The following is a 27,685-nucleotide window of genomic DNA, read 5'->3' as shown; positions in this document are numbered from 1 at the left end:
TGGATAATGTTTTATTTAAATCTTGTTGTTACACAAGTGTAAAACTCTAGGAAGGATTATAATGCCTTACAGAACTATTTGAAGGAATAAGTAGAATTAAATGGTAAAATATAAAATAGAACCTTGCTCATTCACACTTTGATGAAATGCAGACACGCCGTGGAAGCAGATACTCAAGTTTTTATTTCAGTGTAGAGCAGTGACGTTCTCCAGCTGTTCTGGGTGCACAGCCAGTGCTGGTGACAACATATTTTCTCTGTCAGCTTTGTATCTAGATGTATCTGTATCATTCATTGCCCAATTACAGGATTTTTGTTACTGACAGTGCTAGGCTCAGATGAGTTTCCTCTTTGCAGCTTGCCACTTCAAAAAGAAACCAGGGAGAAGGAGGCAGCTGTATCTTTGAAACAGTACATGGCACTAGGTTAGTATCTGTTTTAGAAAGTACTGCACCACCAAATATAATTAGAAAAAAAAGAGAAGGGAAGATCTGGTGAAAGACTAGTCAGGGGTTCAAATGCCTTATTTGAGCCAGGAGAAATAGTCTTTTAGGCTTGAGCTTCTCTTTTATTTTATTCTCAGCAGTGTAATTGCTCTGAGTATTAAGTAAATAAACATAGGACAGGGTTCCGTTTTTGCTCCTGGAATGCTGTAAAAATGGAAATGTAATTTTTAAAGGATCTATATCTCGCTGGTTTCAATGGGAGTAGAAGATGCTCAGCACCTAACAGGATTGGGTCCTAAATTAATCAAGGGGTGCTTTTCAGCTTGGACAGACTTAATGTCACTCTAGCATTTTTATAAAATAAAACATAAACTTACAAGACTTTCAGATTGTGTGACAGTGTCATGCAAGTGCTTACGCAAGGTGTTGATGAGCTAACCAAGTGAAATGTTGCCTGTAACGTGACAGAAGACTAATTCTACATTTGGAATATCGCGATACTTAGCTTCAGTTAATTTATACCTCAGTTTTAACTGAGTGAGTTAGTTTCCCCCAGCAGAATTTTCATAGTAAACATAAGTATTACATTTGAATGTAGAACTGAGAACTTTTAGTGCTGGAGAAACATGGTAAAAACCTTCTTCTCTTTCAGTTTACATATGACCTGCAACTAAATTGTGCGTTAAATATACTTTTTTGTCAAAATGAGAATCCTGCATTTTCAAAATCTCCTAATGCGTATCCTTTGATTCAGAAGTGTTTTATTTCAGTGTCTGACTAATCTCTGCTTTGATGATAATTTGAATGAGCTTTGTATGTGAAAGCCGTACTAATCCTTGTGCTTACTGTTTGAATGTTTGGTACAGGAAGCGAGCAGCTGCAAAACATCTAATAGAACGCTACTACCACCAGTTAACCGAGGGCTGTGGAAATGAAGCCTGCACGAATGAATTTTGTGCTTCCTGTCCAACTTTTCGCCGTATGGATAACAATGCAGCAGCCATTAAGGCCCTCGAGCTTTATAAGATTAATGCAAAACTCTGTGATCCTCATCCCTCCAAGAAAGGAACGAGCTCATCTTACCTAGAAAACAATTCCAAAGGTGCCCATAACAACTCCTGTACTGACAGAAAAATGAACAAGAAGGAAATGCAAGGCCCGAGAGATGACTTTAAAGGTAAGGCATTATAGAATCTTTATAAAATAAAAATTCCTAAAAATGGTGGTGTTGGAAGCTTGTAGATGTTTCTCATGTCCAGTATATAGATCTAAAATTACAACTCTAGGTAATAATCTGTGAACAGTTATACAGGATTCTGGGTTGGAGGCAGATATTGTAATAAAAACTAGTGATTTGATTATTAGGATGTTCAGAATTGTTGGATAGCAAGTAGTGGTTATGAATATCTAACTATTATTAGATTGGATACTGGTAGCCTGTATGGAGAAAGGGAAAGAGAACTGTACTGGAGTAGGCTAGATATTGTGGGAAATTGGATGGAGATTTCTGGAGAAAAAGATGGGGTTATATGTGGAAGGAGAAAGCATTGAATTCAAACACTGTGGATAAAATGCTGGAAAGGGAACCTAAGGCTCTCACTGGGAGAGAGCTGCAGGTTTGGTGTGGCGGGGAAAAGCCAGGCCATGACTGTTGCTACATAACTATTTAAGTATTCGGTATTTGGGCTGCATTTTAGAATAAGATTTTTACAAATACTACAAAAGGGCTGGATTCATGTCCAGAATTGATTTCAAACTGGATATTCACCACATCCCTGCTAAAATATATGGGTGGATTAGGTTATTATGGAAACATGTTTTCTTTTGTCTTAAAATTTCAAAAGTTAGTGTTGTCATGTGCTAATGTAACGGATGCTTCAGTACTGCCAGTTTACTGCTCAGTCACATGACTCCTCAGTTGAATAGATTCTCAAGATTGTACCTTTCATTTTTGGCCTCTGAATTCTGTGTTTGGGAACAGACAGGTAAAGGAGGAAAGGAACAGTGAAAGGGCCAGCTTGGTTTCATGGTTTTCAAGCTTGGGTGAGGAAGAGCCAGTCAAAATAGAGTCTATTCTAGAGTCTGGGTTTGAATTGTACCTTCCTTTGGTACTAGGATGAGGAGGATTTATGGCCAAACTCCAGAAAACCAGCCAGTTCTTACAGTGTGGCTTTGTGCTAAGCCTGTTGATATTCCACACACGCAAATCATTAACTTACAGATAAGGTTGCTACAGTAAACACAGAAATTTGCTGGCTTAATGTCATAAATAAAAAGAAAAAAAACAGCTAAGGACGTATAATGTTAATTCCTTGGTTGTTAACGGAAAAAATACCTGTCCTGTGGAAAGATCTTGTTTAGACCTACATCTATAAAAGCTAAAACGTATGCTAAAACAAATTCATTTGTAAGTTAGAGATCTGAAAAAAATACAACATCCCAAAACTGTCACTTCATACTTTTTTGAACACTTAACAGTTGAACCTGTTTACTTCTGGCTTTCCAGAAAATTACATCTGTACTCCGAGTGACTTGTGTAACTTTGGTTATGACCAATACTTTACTTCCATCCCTAGCAAAGACTGAAATCCCACATTAACTGAAAAACCCAAAGCCTTTAACTGTGGAACTGCCCATCATATTTCCAAAATTAGTATTACTAAGGTACTGTTGCAACAGGTTGTGCAGACATGCAAGTTGGGATTCACTAACAATTAACTAAAAGGAAGGTATAACCTTTTTAGCAAAGGATAAAGGGATGTATTGCACCTGTAGTGTACCATCCTGTTTGTATTATAGTATTGTTACAACACCTAGAGGCCCCAGTCAGGATTGGGGACTATTTGTGTTAGGCACTATATACGAGACCATAGTGAGAGATGGACCTGGCCCCTAATTTCTTACAGGGTTGGAGAAAGTGAACCAACATCTAAACCCGGGGTCGGCAACCTTTGAGAAGTGGCGTACCAAGTCTTTAGTAATTTAAGGTTTCGCGTGCCAGTAATAAATTTTACAGTTACAGGAGCCCCACGACAGAACCGCAGACTGGCAGCGGGCTGAGCGGGGCCGGTGGCCAGGACCCCGGCTGGCAGAAGCGTGCCAGTAAAAATTGGCTGGCGTGCTGCCTTTGGCATGCGTGCCGCAGGTTGCCGACCCCTGATCTAGACAGAGTGATTGTTGCAAGTGTCACTTTCTGCATTTTTGTGGTGAGAGGGAATTCTGTCTAATAATCTGTCTTTAATCTTTCTATATTTAACAGGGTGTTTTTAGTTTCTCTACTTCTTCACAGCTATGTGCGTAGATTCTAGACAATGGTTTCCTTGGAACTCTGGAGGCAGACCAATCCTGTGAGTCGCTGCTTCAGGCTAGGCCCCAACCACTGCAGAACCTGCCAGTATTGGCCTGTCTCCATAGCTGCTTGGACAGACTGACCATCCTCTGCAGAGCATTAGTGCCTAGAGGAAAAAACTTATGAAGTCCATTTGAGGCTCCCAACTAGCTTTGGAACCAAAATTTACTTCTGAGGAATTTGAAATCCTGAATTACTGCAGTGGTCCTTCTGCAGCTGCAGTGCTGGGGAAATAGCAATCAAATTTTAGAATGCCAAGGAAAAGGGTAAGCAACCTGCTATTACATTTGATTCTGAACAGCAATTTTGAAGTGACTAAATCCAAAAGCTCAACAGCTTCCCCAAACAAAGCCCACCAAGTCCATTGTTAAACAACCATCTGGGTTTGCCTTAGCCATCTGTGCTACTGACCATAAACCCAACTCAGGCCAGTCTCTCAAAGCTGCAGCCCCAATTCATAGAAGAAAGTGTGGGACCTTTGTTTCATTTGCTGTTAAGGAGAGAGACCATTTTCTTTTGGTCAGATCACTTCAGGAAGGGAGTCACATCAGCCTCTGTCTCTTCAGTCAGCCCAAGAGAAAGGAGCAACCCTCCAAGGAGTTAGCAGTGTTCCAAGAGCAACCAGGGGAGTAGTTGTGGCAACTTCTGCTAGAGCTTCTGCTGACTCATTGCCAAAAATTCTCTGAGGTGGTGCTTTATGCTGCTGCTACTGACCATGGCCTTAGCACCATACTCTTTCTGCTCCTGGACAACTCGCTGCAAGAACAGAACATCTAGCACAGATGACAGAGTAGAAACAAACAGTCAGTTTTTAACAAGGCAAAAGATTGGCAATGAGGTATCCCAAAGTCCCATGTTCTGTTGTTCTTTAATAAATATACTCTCAAGGTCTGGAAAACAGGATGAATGATGAGGTGACAAAATTTGGAGATGGCTCACAATTGTGGAGGTTAAATGAGACAAATATGAGAAAGATGTAACGAGACTAGATAAATGGGTAAATAGTAGCAAATAAATCACTGTTGAAAATGCAAAGTAATGTACTTCGGTAGAAATAACTTGAACTACTCATATTGCTGGGTCCTAAAAAGTGTGACCATGCAGGGAAAATATCTGGGTGGTGGTGTTAAGAGCTCAGTGCAGATCTCTATGCAATGTTTAATGACACTCAAAAAAGCAAACGTGAAGATGTATAAAGTATGCGCTGGAAAATATTTCTGAAAACAATATAATGCCACTATATAAATCAATGGCGCACACTCATCTGGAATGCTGTATTCAGTTCTGATCATTCTCAAAAAAAAAAAAAAAAAAAGAAAAATAAAAAAAAAGAAGAAAAAAAAAAAAAAAAAAGGCAGAATTAGATGTCCAGAGATGAGTGACAAATAGTTAGAGGTCAGAAAAAGCTTCCATATAAAGAGATTGAAAAGATTGTTTTGTTTAGGGAAACTCCTAAGAGGGGATAGGATAGAGACAAAATAACGAATGGTGCAAAAGTGATGGATCTGGTGATCTTATTTGCCCTTTTCATAACACAAGAACATTCAATGAAATTGAAAGGCAAACGCACTTAATGATAGAAGGAAATACTGTGCATGACACATAAATGGAACTCATTGCTATAAAACATCGAGACCAAGCGTCAAAAAAATACTTTTTTTGAAAAGCGTCATCTGTTTATATGGGTAATGTGAACGATCCATAATTACATGAGAGAAGGCGAAGGTGAAAAAATTTGGAAGGGATCTATAACCTCATACTTCTGGACATATGTCTAGCACTAATTGATAGGAAGGAGATAGAAACTTTCCTGTGGTCATTTTATTCTGTAATTGTTCGCTATGGGAATTCTTGCATCTGGTGCTGATAACTATTAGAGACAGGATATTGGACTGGTCTGGTATGGTAGTTCCTATGTCACTGGTAATGTTACCGAGATATAAACACATCAGTTGGACTGTGCTTATAGGGTATGAAGCTATAAAACTTGTGTTAAGTGCCTGGAATGCAAGCTATTTGGTCAGAAACATGCATTAGATATGTTTTTTATTATGTTTTTCGGGTGTTAACATGGAAGAATATGATACATATATTCTTGCTGGAAGTGGGTGAGATTTGAAATGCAGTATATTTCAACAATAAACACTATCATAAAATGATCAATTTGTTATACAGTCCAGCTAATAACCACTGTAGTCCAGAGCCAGTGAATTTAGTACTTCATAAACCTGGTTTATGAAACTTATCATGTGGCATAGGACCGAAAATATTTGAGATAGTTGACTATCACTTCCTTTTTATATCACAATTTGGTTTCTAGATGTATGCTGCAACAAACCTAACGTATAATTGTAGTTAATGGAATTACTTTCTAGTACATTCAGTACTACAGCTTTGTATTTTAGCAAAATGTTATGCAAATGAGTGGAGTCTGCTTTTTTCCCACATGGACAAGAAGTTAAAGATCTGAGTCCTTCCTCTATTTTCAGGAACATTGTTCCGATATGAACTTCCACAGATTATTAGAAAAATTGGAGTTTGGTTTTTCTGCACAGCCACACTTCTGTAATCCTTATATTTTGCCAGTTTTCTTAAGTCTGCAACATATTCCTTAGAAATTTAAATTTCCATTTTTCATTCTCTGATGATCTGGTCTATCTCACCTGGGCTTAGTCCGTACCTCCCCCAGCTTAGTTCCTTTGTTTCTTCAAGTGTTGTTAGCAGTCTTCCTTCTTGGGCAGGGAGGCAGTGGAGAAGAGCCAAGATTAACTCACTCCCCAGCCTTAAATAGGATTTGCATGTGGCGGGAATGCTTTGTTTCCTAGTTTGATTCCAACCCCTTCCCGTGGAAAAGTACCAGCATTTCAAGATGGTAACCTGTACCAAGTAACATGATCACATGACCCTGCAGTGTCAAAGCAGCATCCCAGGAAACTTCTCAGGAAGGTGGGAGATTAGTATCTTCAAAGTCCTATTGTCCTTCCTAATGGCCCATCCAGGCTGATTGCATATTGTCTGGTGAGCATTCCCCAAGTATACACATGGTTGTAATTATTACAAGGTCAATATTTCTAACTTCAGATACAGAAATGATGCATGCATACAAATTGGATAATCACATTCAGTAAATCATAACCTTTCCAGTGATACCTCACATGACCCGTCTTGCATAAAACATCTTAGTTATGCCATATTCAAATCATAACAATATTTCTATGAAGAATATGAGGCATAATATCACAGATGTTAAACAGCAACTACTATAGTAGTTATTACTGGGAGTGGACTACATCCACCCTGATTGAATTGGCCCTGTCAACACTGGTTCTCGACTTGCGAAGTAACTCCCTGCTCTCCATGTGTCAGTATATAATGCCTTCATCTGTAACTTTCACTCTATGCATCCGAAGAAGTGAGGTTTTTACCCACGAAAGCTTATGCCCAAATAAATCTGTTAGTCTTTAAGGTGCCACCAGACTCCTTGTTGTTTTTGTAGATACAGACTAACACGGCTACCCCCGATACTAAAGTTAGACATTTTTAAATCAGCAGATCTGGATAACGTGCACCCAAGAGTTTTAAAAGAGCTGGCGGAGGACCTTGCTGAACTGCTAATGTTGATTTTCACTAAGTCTGGGAACCCTGGGGAAGTTCCAGAAAACTGGATCAAAGCTAATGTTGTGCCAATATTTTAAAAGGGTAAACAGGATGACCCTGGTAATGATAGGGCTGTCACTCTGACATTTATGCTGGGCAAAATAATGGAGTGGTAGATACAGGACTCGATTAATAAAGAACTAAAGAAGGATAATGTAATTGATGCCAATCAACATGGGTTTATGGAAAATAGATCTTGTAAAACCAGCTTGATGTATCTTTTTAATGAGATTACAAGTTTGATTGATAAAGATAATGGTGTTGCTGTAATATACTTAGATTACTGTAAGACATTTGTCTTGGTAGCACACAATATTTTAATTAAAAAAAATAGAACAATATAAAATTAACATTTCACACATTAAATGGATTAAAAACTTGCAAAGTGATAGGATGTTCTCAAAATGTAATTGTAATCGGGGAATCATCATCAAGCAGATGGGTTTCTAGTAGGATCCCACAGGGCTTCATTCTTTGCCCTATGCTATTTAACTTTCTATCAGTGATCTGGAAGAGACCATAAAATCATCACTGATAAAGCTTGCAAGTGACTTAATATTGGGAGAGTGGAATAATGAAGAGGACAGGTCACTGATACAGTGTGATCTGGGTCATTTGGTAAACTGAGCATAAGCAAATAATGTGTGTCTTAATACTGCTAAATATAGGCTATAATTACAAAAAGGGGCACTCCGTCCTGGGAAGCAGTAATTCTGAAAAAGACTTAGGGGTCATGGTGGCTAATCAGCTGAACATGAATTCCCAGTACAATACTGCGGCCAAAAGGGCTAATTCAATCATTGGATGTGTAAACGAGAATCTTGAGAAGGAATGGAGAGATTGTTACTTCTATATTTGGCACTGGTGCAACTGCTGCCAGAATACTGTGTCCAGTTCAGGCATCCACAATTCAAGAATGATGTTGATAAATTGGAGATGGTTCAGAAAAGAGCCATGAGGGTTATTAAAGGTTTGGAAAACATGCATTATAGTGATTGATTCAAGGAGCTCAATCTGTTTATTTTAACAAAGAAAAGGTTACGGGGCAACTTGATTAGTCTATAAGTACCTACATGGGGAATAAATATTTGGCTCTTCAGTCTGGCAGACAAGGGTATAACAATATTCAATGGCTAAAAATTGAAGCTAGATAAATTCAGACTGGAAATGAAGTGTAAATTTTTACCAGGGAGGATAATTAACCATTGGAACAGTTTACCAAGGGTTGTGATGGATTCTCCATCACTAGCAATTTTAAATCGAGATTGGGTGTGTTTTTTAAAAAGATATGTTCTAGTTCAAAAGTAATTATTTCGGGGAAGTTTTCTGGCCTGCGTTATACCAGAGGTCAGACTAGATGATCACAATGGTCCCTTCTAACTTTTGGATCTATTAACCTTTTTAGGTTCTGATCCTATAAACGTTTAGGCATGGTAGTAACTTTATGCACATAGGTAATCCCACTGAAATCAATGAGATTGGTGTAGGTAAAGTAATTTATAAGTAACTTACAAACAACTTAACTGTTTGCAAGATCAGGGCCTCAGAAGGGCTTCTGAAGGAATGGAGAGAAAAGCAGCAACAGTAAAGGGGAAAAAGGATAAATCTTAAATCTTTCACCAAAATAAGATTTTTTTCATATCTATGAGAATCACAGTTTGGCACCCACTGAAACTACCTTTTTAAAAATCAACTTGTGTAGACTTGAATTAACATTAACAGATATTCTTAAGGTTGCCTACTAGAGTTTTTTTAACTAATAAAGTGGCCCAGCACATACAGAAGAACCCCTTTGATTCAAGGTCAGTTATGTATGTCATATACATTGCAGCATGAATTTCTGAGATTGATATTGATTATATATTGTTTTTTTGGAATGCTTTTCAGACATGTTATGTTTCATATTCATGAGATTTTTTTGAAACTGTTGCAGAAATTACTACTATAAATGACTATATTATCCTTCATTTACTGTATCATAAAATAAACAACTGACTAGCTCTCTTGTGAAGAATCTATTTTTTTAAAAAGTTAACATTTCTTATGGTACCTTAAAATAAATAGTTGCTACTGAGCAGTGACCATACTTTTAGTAATTTTCAGCTTAGTTACTTTAATGGGCATTTGATCAACAGATGTTTAAGAACTGTGTAAAGATTAATTTAAAACAATGGTATCCTGTCCTATAACATCAAATGGAGGCAGTTTTACCAAGTACGTTGATGGGTTCGTCTTCATGCTTTAAGGTTTTTAAAGTTTTACACATTTAAACATTTTACTGACTTTGTTTCCAGGATATAATACCATTATATATTACCAAATGTATTTCATTTTTCCTACAATTCTGTTGCAAAGCTCTCATCATTGCAATTGACTCCTAGGTCACAGAGCTCCATAGAAGTAAGGAGTAAAACATTCGAGTACGATAGATACTGCAAATTGATGAGTTTGTTTCTTCATGTTAATGAAATTACAAAGTAAATTTGTCTTAAACTCATTCAACAATGTCAGAGTAGGAGGTATTAGATGTGAGGTGGTGGTAAAAAATTGTGTATATCATTGCAACTTGATAAAAGGTGAATGTATTTACTGTATCAAGTAAATTTCAAGTGTGGTCTCTTTTTTAACTTTATAGATGTGACTTACCTAACAGAAGAGAAGGTAGATGAAATTCTTGAACTGTGTAGAGAGAGAGAGGACTATTCTCCTCTAATCCGTGTCATTGGGAGAGTGTTTTCTAGTGCTGAGGCATTGGTACAAAGTTTCAGAAAAGCCAAGCAGCATACCAAGGAAGAGCTGAAGTCTCTTCAAGGAAAGGATGAAGATAAGGATGAAGATGAAAAAGAAAAAGCTGCCTGTTCAGCTGCTGCGATGGAGGAAGATTCCGGAGCATCATCATCATCATCTTCATCAAGAGTAGGTGACAACACACAAGGAGATAACAACCTACAAAAATTAGGCCCCGATGAAGTATCTGTAGATATTGAAGCAGTCAGACGGGTCTACAGTAGATTACTTTCTAACGAAAAAATAGAAACTGCCTTTTTAAATGCACTTGTATACTTGTCACCTAATGTAGAATGTGACTTGACTTACCATAATGTGTACTCTCGGGATCCTAACTATCTGAATTTGTTTGTAATTGTTATGGAGAATGGTAATCTTCATAGCCCTGAATATCTGGAAATGGCTCTGCCTTTGTTTTGCAAAGCAATGAGCAAGCTACCCCTTGCAGCTCAAGCAAAACTAGTCAGATTGTGGTCTAAGTACAGTGCAGAGCAGATTCGGAGAATGATGGAAACATTTCAACAGCTTATCACCTACAAAGTCATAAGCAATGAATTCAACAGTCGGAATCTAGTGAATGATGATGATGCCATTGTTGCTGCTTCAAAGTGCTTGAAAATGGTTTACTATGCAAATGTAGTCGGAGGGGATGTGGACACAGACCACAATGAAGAGGAAGATGAAGAGCCCCTCCCAGAATCCAGTGAATTAACTCTTCAAGAGCTTCTGGGTGAGGAAAGAAGAAATAAGAAAGGGCCTCGAGTGGACCCACTGGAAACTGAGCTTGGTGTAAAAACTATAGATTGCCGAAAACCACTTATCCCTTTTGAAGAATTTATTAATGAACCACTGAATGATGTTCTAGAAATGGACAAAGACTACACTTTCTTCAAAGTAGAAACAGAAAACAAATTCTCTTTTATGACATGTCCCTTTATATTGAATGCTGTTACCAAGAACCTGGGATTGTATTATGACAATAGAATCCGCATGTACAGTGAACGACGCATAACTGTGCTCTACAGTTTAGTTCAAGGACAGCAGTTGAACCCATATTTGCGACTCAAAGTGAGACGTGATCACATCATAGATGATGCACTTGTCAGGGTAAGTCATGCAACAATGTAAAACTTAAATATGCTATACTGTAACAATAGCTAGAACCCTTCACTACCTCAAAAGCAAAAATGTACTTATTAGTTATTAGGTTTCTTCAAGGTGAAATGGGTGGTACAAACTTAAGGTCCTATCCTGCACACACTATTGAGGGTACAGCATCATGGGACTACTTTGGATAGTAAGCATGACCCCTTTGATGTTTGCAGACTTTGAACCTAAACTGATAAACATCTTGTCCATTAGTAGTGTGGTGTCCAGTATTGAATGCAGCCCTTGCTACTGGACATTGGCATGCCAACTCCTTTCATGTCTATTTAAGCTCCTTATTTTCCCTTGAACAAACTTTCTTTAAATTATCCTTTGGGGCTGAAATGTTCTATACTTGACCTTAGTCAAAAGGTGAATTTTATTTTTCAGGAGGGAGTTTGAACAAAAGCCATTACATTGTTTTGAGTTCCACAAAAGAGAGAAGTTTCTTTTATTTAAAAAATTAATTTTTTGAATGCACACATAATGAGTAAAATTTACATTTTAAAATACTCCTGTGGCTTCATCTAAGTATATTAGTAAACCACAGCTTGTAGGGCAGAAGGAAGAGTGGCTTCGAGCACCTGAAAACTGCACCAGTAACCTGCTAATACGTACTCTGACAAGCCTTATTACTCTAGGGATATGGCTTCTTAAATTAAAACTCAATATTAAAAAAAAAATTGCTAGAACCACTTTTGAGCACAAAGGAATTAGTGGGTTATGCAAGGCATTCACTATGAAAAATAGTACATAGTAGATAAATAACATGTAATGGAGAGTAGTTATAAACATATTTTCTCATATGAATATAACAATTTAACTTTTTTTTAAGGTTCACTTGTCTCAGACCACTTCTCCCCTTCCAAGTCTTTCTATGTGCTCAGCTACTGTTTACCTATAATTTCTGTTACTAACAAACTACATTGGTGATACTAAATTTATTTAGTTTATCCTGTTACTGAAAAAACAGAATTGAGAGCCCCAAGTAAGCTCCCAGTTCAATGTTGTGAGAACATTTTAACTTTCAAACAGCCTGGCTGCTTCTTGGCTGGTGATAAGTATGACCAAACTTAGTCCTGCTTCAAGTACTAGCGCGGAACTTGTGGAGGAAAAATGGCTTTTTTTTTTGAGACATTCAGCACCTGAGAAACAGCCAGGTTGTTGTAAAGCTTAACTTTACTCCGTGTACCAATCTTTTATCATTTGAGTAAGAATGTGCTTAGTGATTTCACCGCTTGTCTGGTTTATAGCTATAACCAAATATGTGGTGTTGTGTTTAACCTAATGGGATTATTGCATAAACTCCAGGTGGCTTCTAGATGCTTAAATTGTGGGGGACAGCAGGAAGCAAAGTACACTTTTTCTGTTTATAATACTCTGAGAGGATGGGCTAAAACTAGATAACAGCCAGTTTCAAAGGAGTATTAAACGTTGTAAATTCATGCAAGGAGGACTGATCGAGGAGGAAAAAAATATGCAAATATGTGAAAAAGCACTCAAGGCTTATCTACACTTACTGCGCAGCAGCGGCACAGTTACACTGGTGAAGGTAGTGAAGACGTTACCTACACTGAAGGGAGAGCTGCTCCCATTGGTGTAGGTACTCCACCTCCCTGAGAGGCAGTAGCTATATCCACAGGAAAAGTTCTCCTCTCAACATAGCGCTTTCTACACTGGTGGTTGGGTTGGTATAACTATGTCACTCAGCAGTGTGACTAAATCAGAGCACTGAGCAATGTAGTTGTACCAGCATACGTTGGTAGTGTAGACCAAGCCTTAGAAGGAAATTGCTTATTGTGGAAGGAAATTGAAATCTTTTGACAAGAACAAAAGAACTGATTTCCCTGCCTCCCAATGTTAATCTGAGGAACATGTGCATTTTCAACTGGCTCAGTTTTGATTGCTTTCTAATAAACCTGATCTCAGTTAAGACAAGCGGAATTGAATTGTGGTGTGTGTTAGCTGGGACAAGAGCTGCTGGCCTTTCCTGGAAATAAAGACCACCTTTTCCACCATTAGGGAAGTGAAGGTTCACTTTCTTTGTCAGGCAAGGGAACTGTGGGTGCCCTCCCCAACAGATACAGTAAGGGATCCCATGTAGGCTGGTGTGGACATGAAGAAATCCATTAGACCTAAGGAATACTGTGCAAGGATACAAAATGTGACACTTTGGCCTGGCTCTTATATAACCACAAAGTGAGGGAAACTAGTTACAACACATCTCCTGATACATTACAGTTTGAGATATGATTGGCACCAAATCCCAGTTTTTTCCTCTAAATACTAGATAACACTGCTTTCCTGCTCCAGGGTTTTTACCTTGGTCCATAACATAAAAACCCTGGAACAGGAAAACTGTGTAATCTAGTAGTTAGAGGGGAAAACGGGGATTTGGGTTACCTGGATTCTGTAATATGCTTAGCCACCTCATTGTAAAGCATTTTGAGGCCTTTTGACAAAAAGCAATTACATGAATGCCAACCAAATATTAAGTATCCCAGTTTGTATGCAAATATTTATAGTACCTTTCTTATTTCTCTGTCCTCACTGGTATTCAAAACAATTTGTAGTTTAATATCCTTAACTTCCATTATGATCAAGGAAATTTGTAACGTAAAACTAGGGGTTAAATTTTAAAAGCACTTGATGAATGATGTAGGCTTCTAAGCCTCATTTTCAAAAGTGACTTAGGCGCATACAAGCTTGAATATGATTGAAAGTATTAGTAAATGGATATCGTTAGGATCACTTCCCCGATTTTCAAAGTAAAACTTTCAGATGTGACTAGATTAATAGTTAATTTGTTAAATACTTATATATAGTGTTTAGTTCATGGGTGAGTTAATGCTGCTGCAAGAATGTTTTTAATACTTTGACATTTATACATTCAAATTTGCAACTTTCATGTTAATTTATCTTGGAGTTTTTGCATATTATGAAACTGTTTTATTGCTATGAACACTAATTAAGCTGTCTGAGCAACAGTAAGTCATTACATACTCAGCAGTCAATAAATGTACAGGTCTAGCTAATTTCTTCTTTATTAATTCAGTTTCATATGATGATTCACTTATAAGGAATAACTGCATTGTGAATAATTAGTTCCTTCAACCAAGTGCCTCATAACATCAGCTGAGGCATGCAGTAATCATCCCCAAATATATTGCCTGTGGTTTTATTGATTAGATTAAAATTGAGTTAGGAGGACTATGTCCACTTAAGTACATAGAATTAGTTACCTGAAAAAATCTCCTGCATAATTTATTAATAAGTAGCATAAATAACTTTGTTGAACATTTGAAAAAACAGACTGCTAGCCACTCCATGATCACACTACTTGAGTACTGTCAAGTAGTGTAAAAATAAAACTTTGCTGACCCACTATTGTATTTTAATATAATATTAAACTAGTAGTTGAAATACTTCCTAGATAGCTGCTTTAATTTGCTTCTTGGTGGAAGGATGGAAAGGTGGTAGTGATTGTTGTTGATTAGACATATCTTTTATGCAAAATTTTATTAAAGTTCCATCTCTTTGCTCCGTCTACTTCCTTATACCTGTAGGGAAGCTGTTCCACTTTTTTTCATCTGTTGGATTAGAATGGACCACCTCAGAGTCATTACAGCTATGAATGAGCAACCTTAATTCCTCTCCAGTTTATACTCCTTGAATGGAATTAAGTTCCACTTGCAGAATCTTTATTGCCGATGGTCCCACACCAAGAAAGAACTCAGCTTGACTAATTCCAGGCTGAATTTGGAGGACTGTCAGTTAAGAAAACTATCCTTATTTGTAAATAGAATAGATTTGACTGGAGTCATTAAGGGATAACTATGAAAGTATGCAGTGACACGGTCATTTTTGGAGTACAAGTAACTGCACTTCATGCAAGTTATACTTAAGATGACTTATGCCACCAGACTCTGATACTACTTTTCCTTCAAACTCTAGACCCACTGTGATTGTGCAGCTTCCTCCTTATGCTGGATGTGCTACCACAATCATTAGGCAGAGAACATTGATACTCTGTTCCAAGATTCTGAATTTTCTTCTGACAAACCATTTTGAATTTTAAAAAAATCTAAAAGTAATAGTTATTAAAATAAAACTAATTGTAAACATACTTAATTTTCTGTTTCCAAAAGTAAGGATTTGAATAATTTCTATGTTGTGATTAAAAAAAATACAGGTCTAGCGTATAAATTGTGCGTTTGAGAGCACAAAATGTTCTTTTACTATTGCATGTCAAACAGTTTTTCCTTTGCCTCCATTGCAGTTTAGATATAGTTCACTGACTGTCTGTTAGTGACTGCAGTGGTCTGTTATCTATGCTTTCTACTAAGAGCTGTTTTTCCTGCTAAGCAGCAGTTGTCTGAGGGACAAGGTTGACCCTAGAAGCAAATAACCCTGCAGACTTGAATTGAGCTGCCCCAGGAACCTCGCCTAAACCTAACCTAACCTAACCTTGCTCTAACCTAGAGCATATTGTGGAATCAGGTCAGTGGCTCAGATAAGCCCACCTTTTTTGGCACTTTTAAAGCTGGCCTCCACATTAGACCTTCACTGGATATGTCTAAACTGCAATGTAAGCCCAGGGTTTCTGGGACTCAAGTCCTCTGGCCCATGTTAGGGAACCCTGGTCTTAAGCATCTACATTATATTTTAACTCTATGTTAAGACTTTTCTAAAATGTGCTCGAACCTGCAGTGCACAGGCCTGAGTCAAAGTAACCATATCCCAGAGTTCCTAGCCCTCTCCCCTTCCCCACCTCCCCCACTGAAATGTGGCTGCTCTAGTCCTAGGACCATGGGGCATTGTGGGAAAACTGTACTGCCTGCCCTTCATGTTACCAGAAAGCAGCTCGATTGGCAAAAGGCTTGATTGGTTCGCTCTGCATTGCAAACTTAGGAGTCTCACTAACAGGGTGCTTGCAGATCATTGATCTGAAAAGAGTGAGTTAATGCTGACCTGAGCTACTGCTGTTCACAACGTGGGGATGACTTCCATTTTCAGGAGAGTGCATTGCATATTGTTGGGATAGAGAGGACTAAGGAAGTTGTCCCATGGAATTGTAGGATACTTCCAACTGACTCCTGGTACCCGAGTCAAGAGGGGCTGTGTCTACACTGCAAAGCAATAGGACCAATGTTCCCTCTAATTTTTTCCATCCATGTGTGGAATAAATTTTCTTATGTGCACTGAGGTATGTGCCTATGTGCACCACCAGTAGAAACAAAAAACCTAGATATAATATATATTTTTAAAAAGTTACCATAGGGATAATTACTCTAGCCAGGACAGGTTAGGGATTTTAGAACTCACTACTCAAAGAATTAAATGTAAGTGTAAGAGAAATAAAAATTACAAAATGCATAGACCAGTCTCTAAACACTAAAATAACACTTCCCCTCTGCCCTGCTCTGCGGAGGCGGGAGGGATAGCTCAGTGGTTTGAGCATTGGCCTGTTAAACCCAAGGTTGTGAGTTCAATCCTTGAAGGGGCCATTTAGGGGGCTGGGGCAAAAATCTGGGGATTGGTCCTGCTTTGAGCAGGGGGTTGGACTAGATGACCTCCTGAGGTCCCTTCCATCCCTGACATTCTATGATCTAAATCCTCTGCGGGGGAGGGGGACAGCCTGACATCAGCACCCTCCCCCCACCTCCTCCTCTGCACAGCCAGCAGGAGGGTCCCAGGAGCAGCTGCAGGACAAAGCAATGTGGGGGGAGGGGCACCTGAACACATGCTGCTGACTGTGTGCACTCTATCAGCTGGGTGACATTTAAATCTCTCCTGTGCTGCCGCCCAAGCGCACAGCTTACAGGGAACACAGAATAGAGCTTACATCCTGGGTCCTGGCTTAACTCGAGCTCAGACCCTCCAGCCCTGCAGGACCCTGGGTCCAAACCTTGGACAATTGCAGTATAAACACAAGGGGGAATTAGGCTTGAACCTCGGCTCAAGCACAGACTTACACTGAAGTGTAGACATACTGAGGACTTCCAATCTGTCCAGCCAGCTTCACTCTAACAGTGTAGTTTTAATTACTACTGCTTGTTGAGAAGGCCAATCTGAAATAACTTTCATATCAGCAGATTTAATCTCTCATTTAATATAAAATCCATTAATATGACAAGAAAATCCGAGTACCATGCCTATGAAAAGATAGTGTTTTGAAGGAAATTATTCGGAAACTGTGCATTGTTCCTTGTAACTTCTGTGATTCATAAAACTTACAATACAGTATTTATTGCCAGCAACAGTTTACTCCAAAGCCAACAATACATCATGGTTAGCTGTCAGTGAGAAAAAGGATTGGGTAACAAAGAGATGAGGTGGGTAGTACTAAAGCCAAGTGTAAACAGAAAGGGAGTAGGCAGGAGGACTCCCATCTACCCAAGGTGGAGATCAGTGACAGAACCTTCATTAACACCGTTGTGACCTTTTCAAAGTAACGAAGTAGCCTCTGTGATATTGAGACTCTCTAGTCCAGTGTTAATATAATAATATGAAAATCGTTGCTGCATTCGCTTCATACTTGGTTTAAATATTTATTCTTGCTATGTATTGCAGTAGCATATATGATCCCCGATCAGGACCCCTTATACACATCAAAAAAAGATTTTCTTTTGTGAAAAGTTTACAGTCCTAAATTTGAACTGAGACACAACAGGTAGATGTAGTGTAGTTGTGGGGAGAGCCAATATAAACCTAATATAACTCTATGGGATTTTGCTACACAAGTACTGAATATCCAGAGAATATTTTGATCCTTTGAGACTAAATATGAATTAATTTTTACTGAAGATATGGGAAGCCAAATGGGCAGTCCTTTTCAGCTAAACCACAACTGTGTGTACCCTGGGGTCCTGTAAATTTTATATAAAATTTGATCATTCCTCTTTTAGTTCCATTAACCTCTTTGCTTCACTTTTAGGTCCCTTCATGGCTTAGTTCTCTTCCCCCTTCCCCCCTTGTATATGGTATGGAGCCATCAGTACCCATCATTGCTCCACCAGTGATGCTTGCCTTCATTGCCAGTTAGTCAAATTATCTAGAAAACATGTACATACTTTCATGCTGCCCCTTTTGCATGAGAGGAATTCCCTATAAAAATCCTCAAGGCCACTACATTATCCTTCTCCACATTCTACTCCTGGGGAAATTCTGCACCACTGTGCACATGCAGAATTCATGTCCCCCGCAGATTTTTTTTCTCTGCAGAAAATACATTCTCATAGACTCATAGACTTTAAGGTCAGAAGGGTCCATTATGATCATCTAGTCTGACCTCCCGCATGATGCAGGCCACAAAAGCTGACCCACCCACTCCTGGAATAATTCTCTCCCTTGACTCAGCTGTTGAAGTCCCCAAATCATGATTTAAAGACTTCAAGTCGCAGAGAATCCTCCAGCAAGCGACCCCTGCCCCATGCTGCGGAGGAAGGCGGAAAACCTCCAGGGCCTCTGCCAATCTACCCTGGAGGAAAATTCCTTCCCGACCCCAAATATGGCGATCAGTTGAACCCCGAGCATGCGGGCAAGATTCTCCAGCCAGACTCTCCGGAAAAAGTTCTCTGTAGTAACTTTTAATATCCCATCATTGACCATTGTTACTAATTACCAGCGATGGCACGTTATTGACCTATTGACTAAAATCACGTTATCCCATCAAACCATCCCCTCCATAAACTTATCAAGCTTAATCTTAAAGCCAGAGAGGTCTTTCGCCCCCACTGTTTCCCTCGGAAGGCTGTTCCAGAACTTCACCCCTCTGATGGTTAGAAACCGTCGTCTAATTTCAAGCCTAAACTTCCCGATGGCCAGTTTATATCCATTTGTTCTCGTGTCCACATTAGTACTGAGCTGAAATAATTCCTCTCCCTCCCTGGTATTTATCCCTCTGATATATTTAAAGAGAGCAATCATATCCCCCCTCAGCCTTCTTTTGGTTAAGGTAAACAAACCAAGCTCCTCAAGTCTCCTTTCATACGACAGGTTTTCCTTTCCTCGGATCATCCTAGTGGCCCTTCTCTGTACCTGTTCCAGTTTGAGTTCAACCTTTTTAAACATGGGAGACCAGAACTGCACACAGTACTCCAAATGAGGTCTCACCAGTGCCTTGTATAACGGAACCAGCACCTCCTTATTCCTACTAGAAATACCTTGCCTAATGCATCCCAAGACCGCATTAGCTTTTTTCACGGCCATGTCACATTGCCGACTCATAGTCATCCTGCGATCAACCAGGACTCCGAGGTCCTCCTCCTCTTCCGTTACTTCCAACTGATGCGTCCCCAGCTTATAACTAAAATTCTTGTTAGTCATCCCTAAATGCATAACCTTTCACTTCTCACTATTAAATTTCATCCTATTACTATTACTCCAGTTTACAAGGTCATCCAAATCTCCTTGCAGGAGGAACTCCACTGGTAACCTCCCTCCCACCTGACAATTCACCTTTCAGTACAACCCGCTGCAGTCTCCCCTTTAACCAGTTCTTTATCCACCTCTGGATTTTCATATCAATCCCCATCTTTTCCAATTTAACCAATAATTCCTCATGCGGTACCGTATCAAACGCTTTACTGAAATCGAGGTATATTAGATCCACCGCATTTCCTTTATCTAAAAAATCTGTTACTTTCTCAAAGAAGGAGATCAGGTTGGTTTGGCACAATCTACCTTTCGTAAAACCATGTTGTAATTTGTCCCAATTGCCATTGACCTCAAAGTCCTTAACTACTTTCTCCTTCAAAATTTTTTCCAAGACCTTGCATATTACAGATGTTAAACTAACAGGCCTGTAGTTACCCGGGTCACTTTTTCCCCCCTTCTTGAAAATAGGAACCACATTAGCTATTCTCCAGGCAAACGGTACCACCCCCGAGTTTACAGATTCATTAAAAATTATCGCTAACGGGCTTACAATTTCTCGCGCCAGTTCCTTTAATATTCTCGGATGAAGATCATCCAGTCCGCCCGATTTAGTCCTGTTAAGCTATTCGAGTTTGGCTTCTACCTCGGATACGGTAATGTCAACCCCTCCTCCCCCATATTCCCATCCGTGACGCTGCCACTATTCCTAAGCCCTTCATTAGCCTCATTAAAGACCGATGCAAAGTATTCGTTTAGATATTGTGCCATGCCTAGATTATCCTTAATCTCCACTCCATCTACAGTCTTCAGCGGTCCCACTTCTTCTTTCTTTGTTTTCTTCCTATTTATATAGCTATAAAACCTCTTACTATTGGTTTTAATTCCCCTCGCAAGGTCCAACTCTACACGGCTTCTGGCCTTTCTCACTCCATCTCTACATGCTGTGACCTCAATAAGGTAGGTTTCTTTGCTGATCCCTCCCATCTTCCACTCCTTGTACGCTTTCTGTTTTTTCTTAATCACCCCTCTGAGACGCTCGCTCATCCAGCTCGATCTAAATCTCCTGTCTACGAACCGTTTTCCCTTTCTCGGGATACAGGCCTCTGACAGCTCCTGCAACTTCAACTTGAAATAATCCCAGGCGCCTTCCGCCTTTAGATTCATAAATATGTTAGTCCAGTCCACTTCCGTAACTAGTTGCCTTAATTTATTAAAGTTAGCCCTTTTGAAATCGTAAACCTTAGTCTCCGATTTAATTCTGTTAATCCTTCCATTTAGTTTAAACCGAATTAGCTCATGATCACTCGAGCCAAGGTTGTCCCCTATAACCATTTCCTCAACGAGGTCCTCACTACTCACCAAAACCAAATCTAAAATGGCATCCCCCCTCGTCGGTTCAGCAACTACTTGATGAAGGAATTCATCAGCTATCACGTCTAGGAAAATCTGAGCCCTATTATTGTTACTAGCATTTGTTCCCCAATCTATATCCGGGAAGTTAAAGTCTCCCATGATTACACAGTTCCTATTAGTATTTACTTCCCTAAAAACATTAAAGAGTTCTCTGTCCATATCCAGGCTAGATCCCGGCGGTCTATAGCACACCCCAAGCATTATCCCAGGGGAGGCTCTAGTAGTTCTTTTACCCAATGTGAGTATTGCCCAGACAGACTCCGTCTTATCCATTCCATCACTTATTATTTCTTTACAGTTTACCTCATTATTGACATACAATGCTACTCCCCCACCTTTACCTTTGTTCCGGTCTTTCCTAAACAGCACATACCCTTCCATACCTGTACTCCAGTCATGACTACCATTCCACCACGTTTCGGTTATTCCTACGATATCCGGTTTCATTTCTTGGACCAGGAGCTCCAATTCCTCCATTTTGTTACCTAGACTTCTCGCATTGGTGTATAAACATCTTAATTTATGCCGTTTAGCCTTTCTCACATTTGTTATCCAATTTGGTACGGACACCATACCGCCAGTATGACCTATTTGTCTAGTATCCATCCCCCCCTCCTCCTTATGTCCAATCTCTTCCCCCCGGTTATATCCGTTCTTATCTCGTCGTCCTCCCTCTCAATGTTATAATCTGGTGTGGAGATTAACTGGACATCTCCCAACTGTCTCCCCCAAATTCTTAGTTTAAAGCTCTTTTGATGAGATGAGCCAGCCTCCCTCCCAGAAGTCTATTTCCTTCCCTACTTAGGTGAAGTCCATCCCGTGAGAACAGTTTTCTGTCCCCGAAAGCCTCCCAGTGGCCATACATCCCAAAGCCCTCCTTATAGCACCACTCCCTTAGCCAGCTATTTATCATCACAATCCTGTCACCCCTTTGCTGCCCTTCTCTAGGAACAGGCAGAATCCCACTGAAGATGATCTGAGCCTCGATTTCCTTAAGCGTCTTCCCCAGCCTGGCATAATCTCCCTTGATTCTCTCCAGCGAGAACCTAGCCGTGTCATTCGTTCCTACGTGAAGGATGATCAAGGGGTTCTTACCTACTCCTTTTAGGATCCTTTTCAACCGCAGGTCCACATCCCGTATCTTAGCGCCCGGTAGACAGCACACCCTTCTGTTCTCTGGGTCCGCCCTGGTCACAGGCCTGTCTAACCTCCTCAGTAAGGAGTCCCCAATCACGTTGTCAGTATTGTTACAGACATACTTGTTGACAAGTATTTTGAAATAAATTACCAAAATAATTGAAACTGGCGTGATTATATTGTTATTTTGACAAATTTGCAGAATTTTAAAATATTGTGGGCAGAATTTTTAATTTTTTGGTGCAGAATTCTCCCAGGAGTAACATTCATCTCTTCCGTGATGCCTAGAAAACATTTGACAATGGCTAGGCAGTTCTTAAGCTGTGATCACAGTACACTTGTAATTTTCTCACTGTTACCTTGTCCTTCCCCCTATCTTTATGTAAATTTATAGGGACTGGGAAGGTGGTCTTGGGTATGTTTGGGGCAGGGTGGTTTGCATCAGGGAGGGGAGGCTAGCACAGTTGGGCTAGGGCCTCTATCATTTCAATAATAATTAAATTTAGGATTTTTTCCTGTGGTTGATCAGCAAACTGAGTGACTGGTGTAATTTGGAATATCTGGGATTATAGGCAAGTATTACTGGCATACATGTTTGTTGTATGGCAATCGATACAACACGAAAAATTAAAGTAAGGGCTTGTCTATGCTGAGTTTTTCGTAACACTATTGAGAACCTCAATATAGTTGTACTGATGCAAACCCCCAGTGTAAACATACTGCACTGGTGTAAAAAGTGATTTATGCAGGTGTGGAAACTACACTAAGATGTACCACAGCAAGCTACTGCTTGCTTTCATGCATCTGCATACTGGTGTGCATCCCCTGGTGCAAAAAACTCCAGTGTAGGTAATCCAGAAGACTAGACAGTTTGCATGCAGCTAGATATAGATATGGCAGACTGTTGAATATAATGATTCCTTTCACTGAAAACTGATATAAAGGGGGGAAAGTGTTAGGACATTTGTTTAAATAATTCTTTCACCAAACTTTTAATGTGAAGAACAATGAATTACTCATATTCAAACACTTAAATGATATTCAGTTGACTGTAATGGTAATCCCAATTTTTAATTATTCCATTGATAAATTTTCTAGTTTATTTGTATTTTATTCTGTTTTCTATTTACACTGTCTTATCGATCTCAAAAACAAAAACTTTAATAAAAATACTGAAAATAAGAGACAGGGCACTAATGCATTTGTGCTATTGGTAAGATATGATAGTCCTCACTAGATACCTCTGCCCCTTTGCCCCCAAATTCATGGCTTACAGAATGCGCTTAGTCAGATTCTGGATGTTCATTACCTTCCCATATTTACACTTGTGGGTGACATCTACCTGCCTTTCTGTTTCTCAATTTTTCCTGTATTTGTTCTGTATTCATCATTTTTTTTCTAATAAAATGGGTATACTAATGACATGTTTGTATTGACCCAATAGCTAGAGATGATTGCCATGGAAAATCCTGCAGACTTGAAGAAGCAGTTATACGTGGAATTTGAAGGAGAGCAAGGGGTAGACGAAGGAGGTGTTTCCAAAGAGTTTTTTCAACTGGTTGTGGAGGAAATTTTCAACCCTGATATTGGTATGCAATTTAATAACTCCCTCATCTCTCTGAAGTGCATGCACACACAGTTTCTCCCCATAGCTACTCCCTAATTCTAGGTACTCTTTTTCTGAGGGTCCTCTCTATCCCTTATTGAGCCAAAAGGGCATCTGATTCAGTTTGGGATCCTGCATCTGACAGAGCCACCATCCTAAGGACAACTGGAATGACTGCAATACTTTTTGCCACAAGTGAAAGTTACCACTTATACATTTAGATCACTAACAAATAATACAGTATTTTTATTTTTACCCACTTCTGAAAATTTGAATCTAAACCTTCTCTCGGCTTCCCCCTGGGCTTCAAGTTTTGCTTCTAGGGCTAGTAATCAAACCTGAGAAATAAAAATATCTCTTACCAAGTGTCCAAGGCAAACCTGTATAAAGAGGTGGGGTTTTTTCAAGTTTTCAAAATCTGGCAATATAAAAAAGGGTTAACTTTGTTCTCAAGTAGTGATGCTGATTTAAATTTTTGTTGAAAGTTTAGAAATTACTGTCAAATGCAAATCAATTTCAAAGAAAAGTTAGCAGTAGTTTCTGGTATTACACCTGCTCCTGAGTTCCCCTACCAGTTTTTGTGGTTTAGCAATCACGTTTTCCTGGTGTGTGGTTTTTTTAAAATGGTTTTTCTGTCCTATTCTCCCTTCACTCTCCACTGCCGTGTGAAAGAGCCACTCAGATAAGAGCACTGACTATAGGGAATACAGTGAAACCAATGATACACAGTTCTATGCCAAAAACATAAAATGAACTTGAAAAAAGTCTGTCTAGTTTCTTACAATTATAACTTTGTATGATTTATCAAGTTGACCATTCCCCTTTAAAATTGAGTATAACAGAAGGACATTGTTATGTAGGGATGAGGAGGAGGAAGAAATGTTAAAGGGATACTTGGGTCCAGTTTCTCCCCAAATTTAGTCTTTTAGAGAAAAGCTTATACACTGCTACCCCGATATAATGTGGTCCTCCGGAGCCAAAAAATCTTACCATGCTATAGGTGAGACCGCGTTATATAGAACTTGCTTTGGCCCCTCTGCTCCTTGTCCCCTGACCGCCCTCTCCAGAGACCCCCATCCCTAATCACCCCCAGGACCCCACCCCTTACCCAACCCCACCGCTCCCTGTCCCCTGACTGCCCCGACCCCTATCCACACACCCCCGCCCCCTGACAGGCACTCACTGGCAGCAGCGGGAAGCGGAGCAGCCCGGCCCCAGCCTGTTCCACTCCGCCAGCTCCCAGACGCGGTGCTCCACTTCCACCGCTGCCGGTAAGTGCGGGGAGGTTGGGGAAAAGATGCCCCCTATACTCACCTGCGGTGGGAAGTGAAGCGCCGCGGCCCCAGCCCGCTCTGTTTTCCTTGCCCCAGCCCCAGCCGTGTCGCTGGCGGGGGGTTGGGGAAAGGTCCCGCACTCACCGGCAGCGGCGGAAGCGGAGCAGCCCGGCCCCAGCCCACTCCACTCCGCCAGCTCCCATCCGCGGTGCTCCGCTTCCCGCTGCAGGTGAGTACGGGGGGCGTTCTTTCCCCAACCTCCCCACACTCACCAGTGGCGGGAAGCGGAGCGCCATGGGTGGTAGCTGACGCGCTGATCCGCCAGAGCGCAGCTTTACCGCGTTGTATGCGAACCTGTGTTCTATTGGGTCGCGTTATATCGGGGTAGAGGTGTACAAAATTTAAAAGATCCCTAGAGACTCCCAAAATCTTCTAAAAATTGTAATCAAAACAGTTTGTGCTATAACAGGAGAATATTTGGGTAACAAATCATTGTGCTACAGTATAAGAACTTGAAAGTGAAATTGAATAGAAGCAAACGTGAAATTGGCTAGTCTGCTTTCATTGTCAAAGGTCAGAATAATGAAATGTGTAGACAACATAAATAGAAAATAAACATTTTTGAGTGCTTTCAGTTTCACTATTATAGTGCATAATGTAGGAAAGGAATTAAAATGATGTCTCAACATACCAATTACAATTAGAACTGTTTATACATAACCACTTTTTTACACCTATTGTGCACAAAGTTTTTAAATTAAAACATTTCAGGAAGTCTTTCCGTATCTGATGCATTTCAGTGAACTTATTTCGTGCCCTTTATGACCTATTCAGTGAAGATATATATTTGAGTGTTAAAAATCTTCCTCTGAAAGGATGTCTTGTTTCATTAAATTCACACTTTTGAAAAGTAAATAGAGCTTGTTTTGAAATCCAACTCTTCCCACCCCCCTTTCAATGGAAAAAAAGTCCCTGCCTTTTTGTTAGGCGGTTGTCTATACAATCAGCATTGATGGGGTCAGCAGCTAAACTGCCTATAAACAAGCTTCCAGTGCCAGCAGCAACCCTAAAGGCACCTCAAGTAGGGAAGAATGCATCTCTAAGTCGTTACTAGCCAAGTCAGAAGGGCAGAGAGCACATTGCTGTTGGGGAGCATTTGGGTTTGGCAGGCATCAGAGCTGGCAGTGAGATACCTAACTCTTTCCCTTTTTTAGAGGTGTCAGCCTGGCCCGCCCACCTCTAAGTGAAATGTATTTTCAATTAATTTGTCATATTCCATGTTGTACATACAATAAAACTACAGCAACCAAAAAGGATTGCATTCATATCACCATCACGTATACATTAGATTGAAGATTTTCTCCTGTTTATCCCCTTTTATGAAATCAGTGCAAGAAATCTGTAGGTTATTGTTTTTTATTTAGCAAACATTTAGAAAGTTTTTCAAAGACAATGGGAAGTAAGAGGAAGTTAATGGGAATTAAGTGCTTTGTGCCTTTTAAAACCTTTAATATAACAAAAAACTTTCATGTGTAATTGTGATATCTAGAAACTTTTGAGTTGGAATATTCCTTAATTTGATAGGAGCAATTTAAGTGCGTTATTAAACTTTGAAGTCTTTATAGAATTTTGTAGTTTAATAAAGCACAAATTTCTGATAGCTAGCAAAATCGGTTACTCTTTTAAAAAAAAAAATATTCGGGGCTATCCCCATTTTGTGCACACTCCACATAAAGCAGGTGTATATATGAAAGTGTTAGTTAATATAGCAAACTTATTCATAGATTCTAGGACTGGAAGGGACCTCGAGAGGTCATCGAGTCCAGTTCCCTGCCCTCATGGCAGGACCAAATACTGTCTAGACCATCCCTGATAGACATTTATCTAACCTACTCTTAAATATCTCCAGAGATGGAGATTCCACAACCTCCCTAGGCAATTTATTCCAGTGTTTAGGAAAAAGTTCCTAACTGTCAGGGTGGTTAATGTCCAACCTAAACTTCTGGTACCTTCCTGGTTTGTCCAGGACTCGAGGCAGCAGATTTATCTCAAACTCTGTGTGTTTTTTTGTCCTTGTGCATGTGACTCTGGATACTTTAAGCCTTGCTTACTGTGGTTTATACATCTTAACCACTGATGTGTACCAGGTTTCAGATATCTGCAGCCATAGTAGCTTAATCATTGCAGATAGTAAAGGATTAAAATGGATGAAATTATCCAAACATCTCTTGCATAGGAAAAGTATATTATACAATTCCTGTACTACCTTCATAAGTCTTTGATTTGAATGTGAAACATGGTGATACATCCTTGTACTTTTGCACTGCATTCCACTGAAGAAACTCATCACACTTTACAAACACCAGTTAGTTTAGCTTTAGGGCTCTCTGAGAGGTAGGTAGTATCTTCAGTTTGTATATGAGGAAACTGATGCAGAGAAACACAGAAAATGATTTGATCAAGGTCCCAAAGGGAATCTGTCTTAGCACTAG

General features: G+C 39.7%; 1 protein-coding gene across 3 annotated transcripts in view; it reads left to right on the top strand.

Annotated features, from left to right (window-relative positions):
- The window catches only part of LOC112116024 (ubiquitin-protein ligase E3A), a 99,639-nt gene that overhangs the window by 61,135 nt on the left and 10,819 nt on the right, over nt 1–27,685 (top strand). For all 3 annotated transcript variants that reach the window (XM_026650386.1, XM_026650384.1, XM_026650388.1), the window contains 3 exons: nt 1,312–1,622; nt 10,087–11,345; nt 23,758–23,902. In XM_026650386.1, the coding sequence (XP_026506171.1) occupies nt 1,312–1,622; nt 10,087–11,345; nt 23,758–23,902 (1,715 nt within the window). The remainder of the gene's footprint in view (nt 1–1,311; nt 1,623–10,086; nt 11,346–23,757; nt 23,903–27,685) is intronic.

Source organism: Terrapene carolina, unplaced genomic scaffold (assembly GCF_002925995.2).
Source record: "Terrapene carolina triunguis isolate 2854851 unplaced genomic scaffold, T_m_triunguis-2.0 Scaffold25, whole genome shotgun sequence".
Taxonomy (NCBI): Eukaryota; Metazoa; Chordata; order Testudines; family Emydidae; genus Terrapene; species Terrapene triunguis.
Note: the sequence above shows the minus strand (reverse complement) of the source record. Positions and strands in the feature narration are given on the sequence as shown.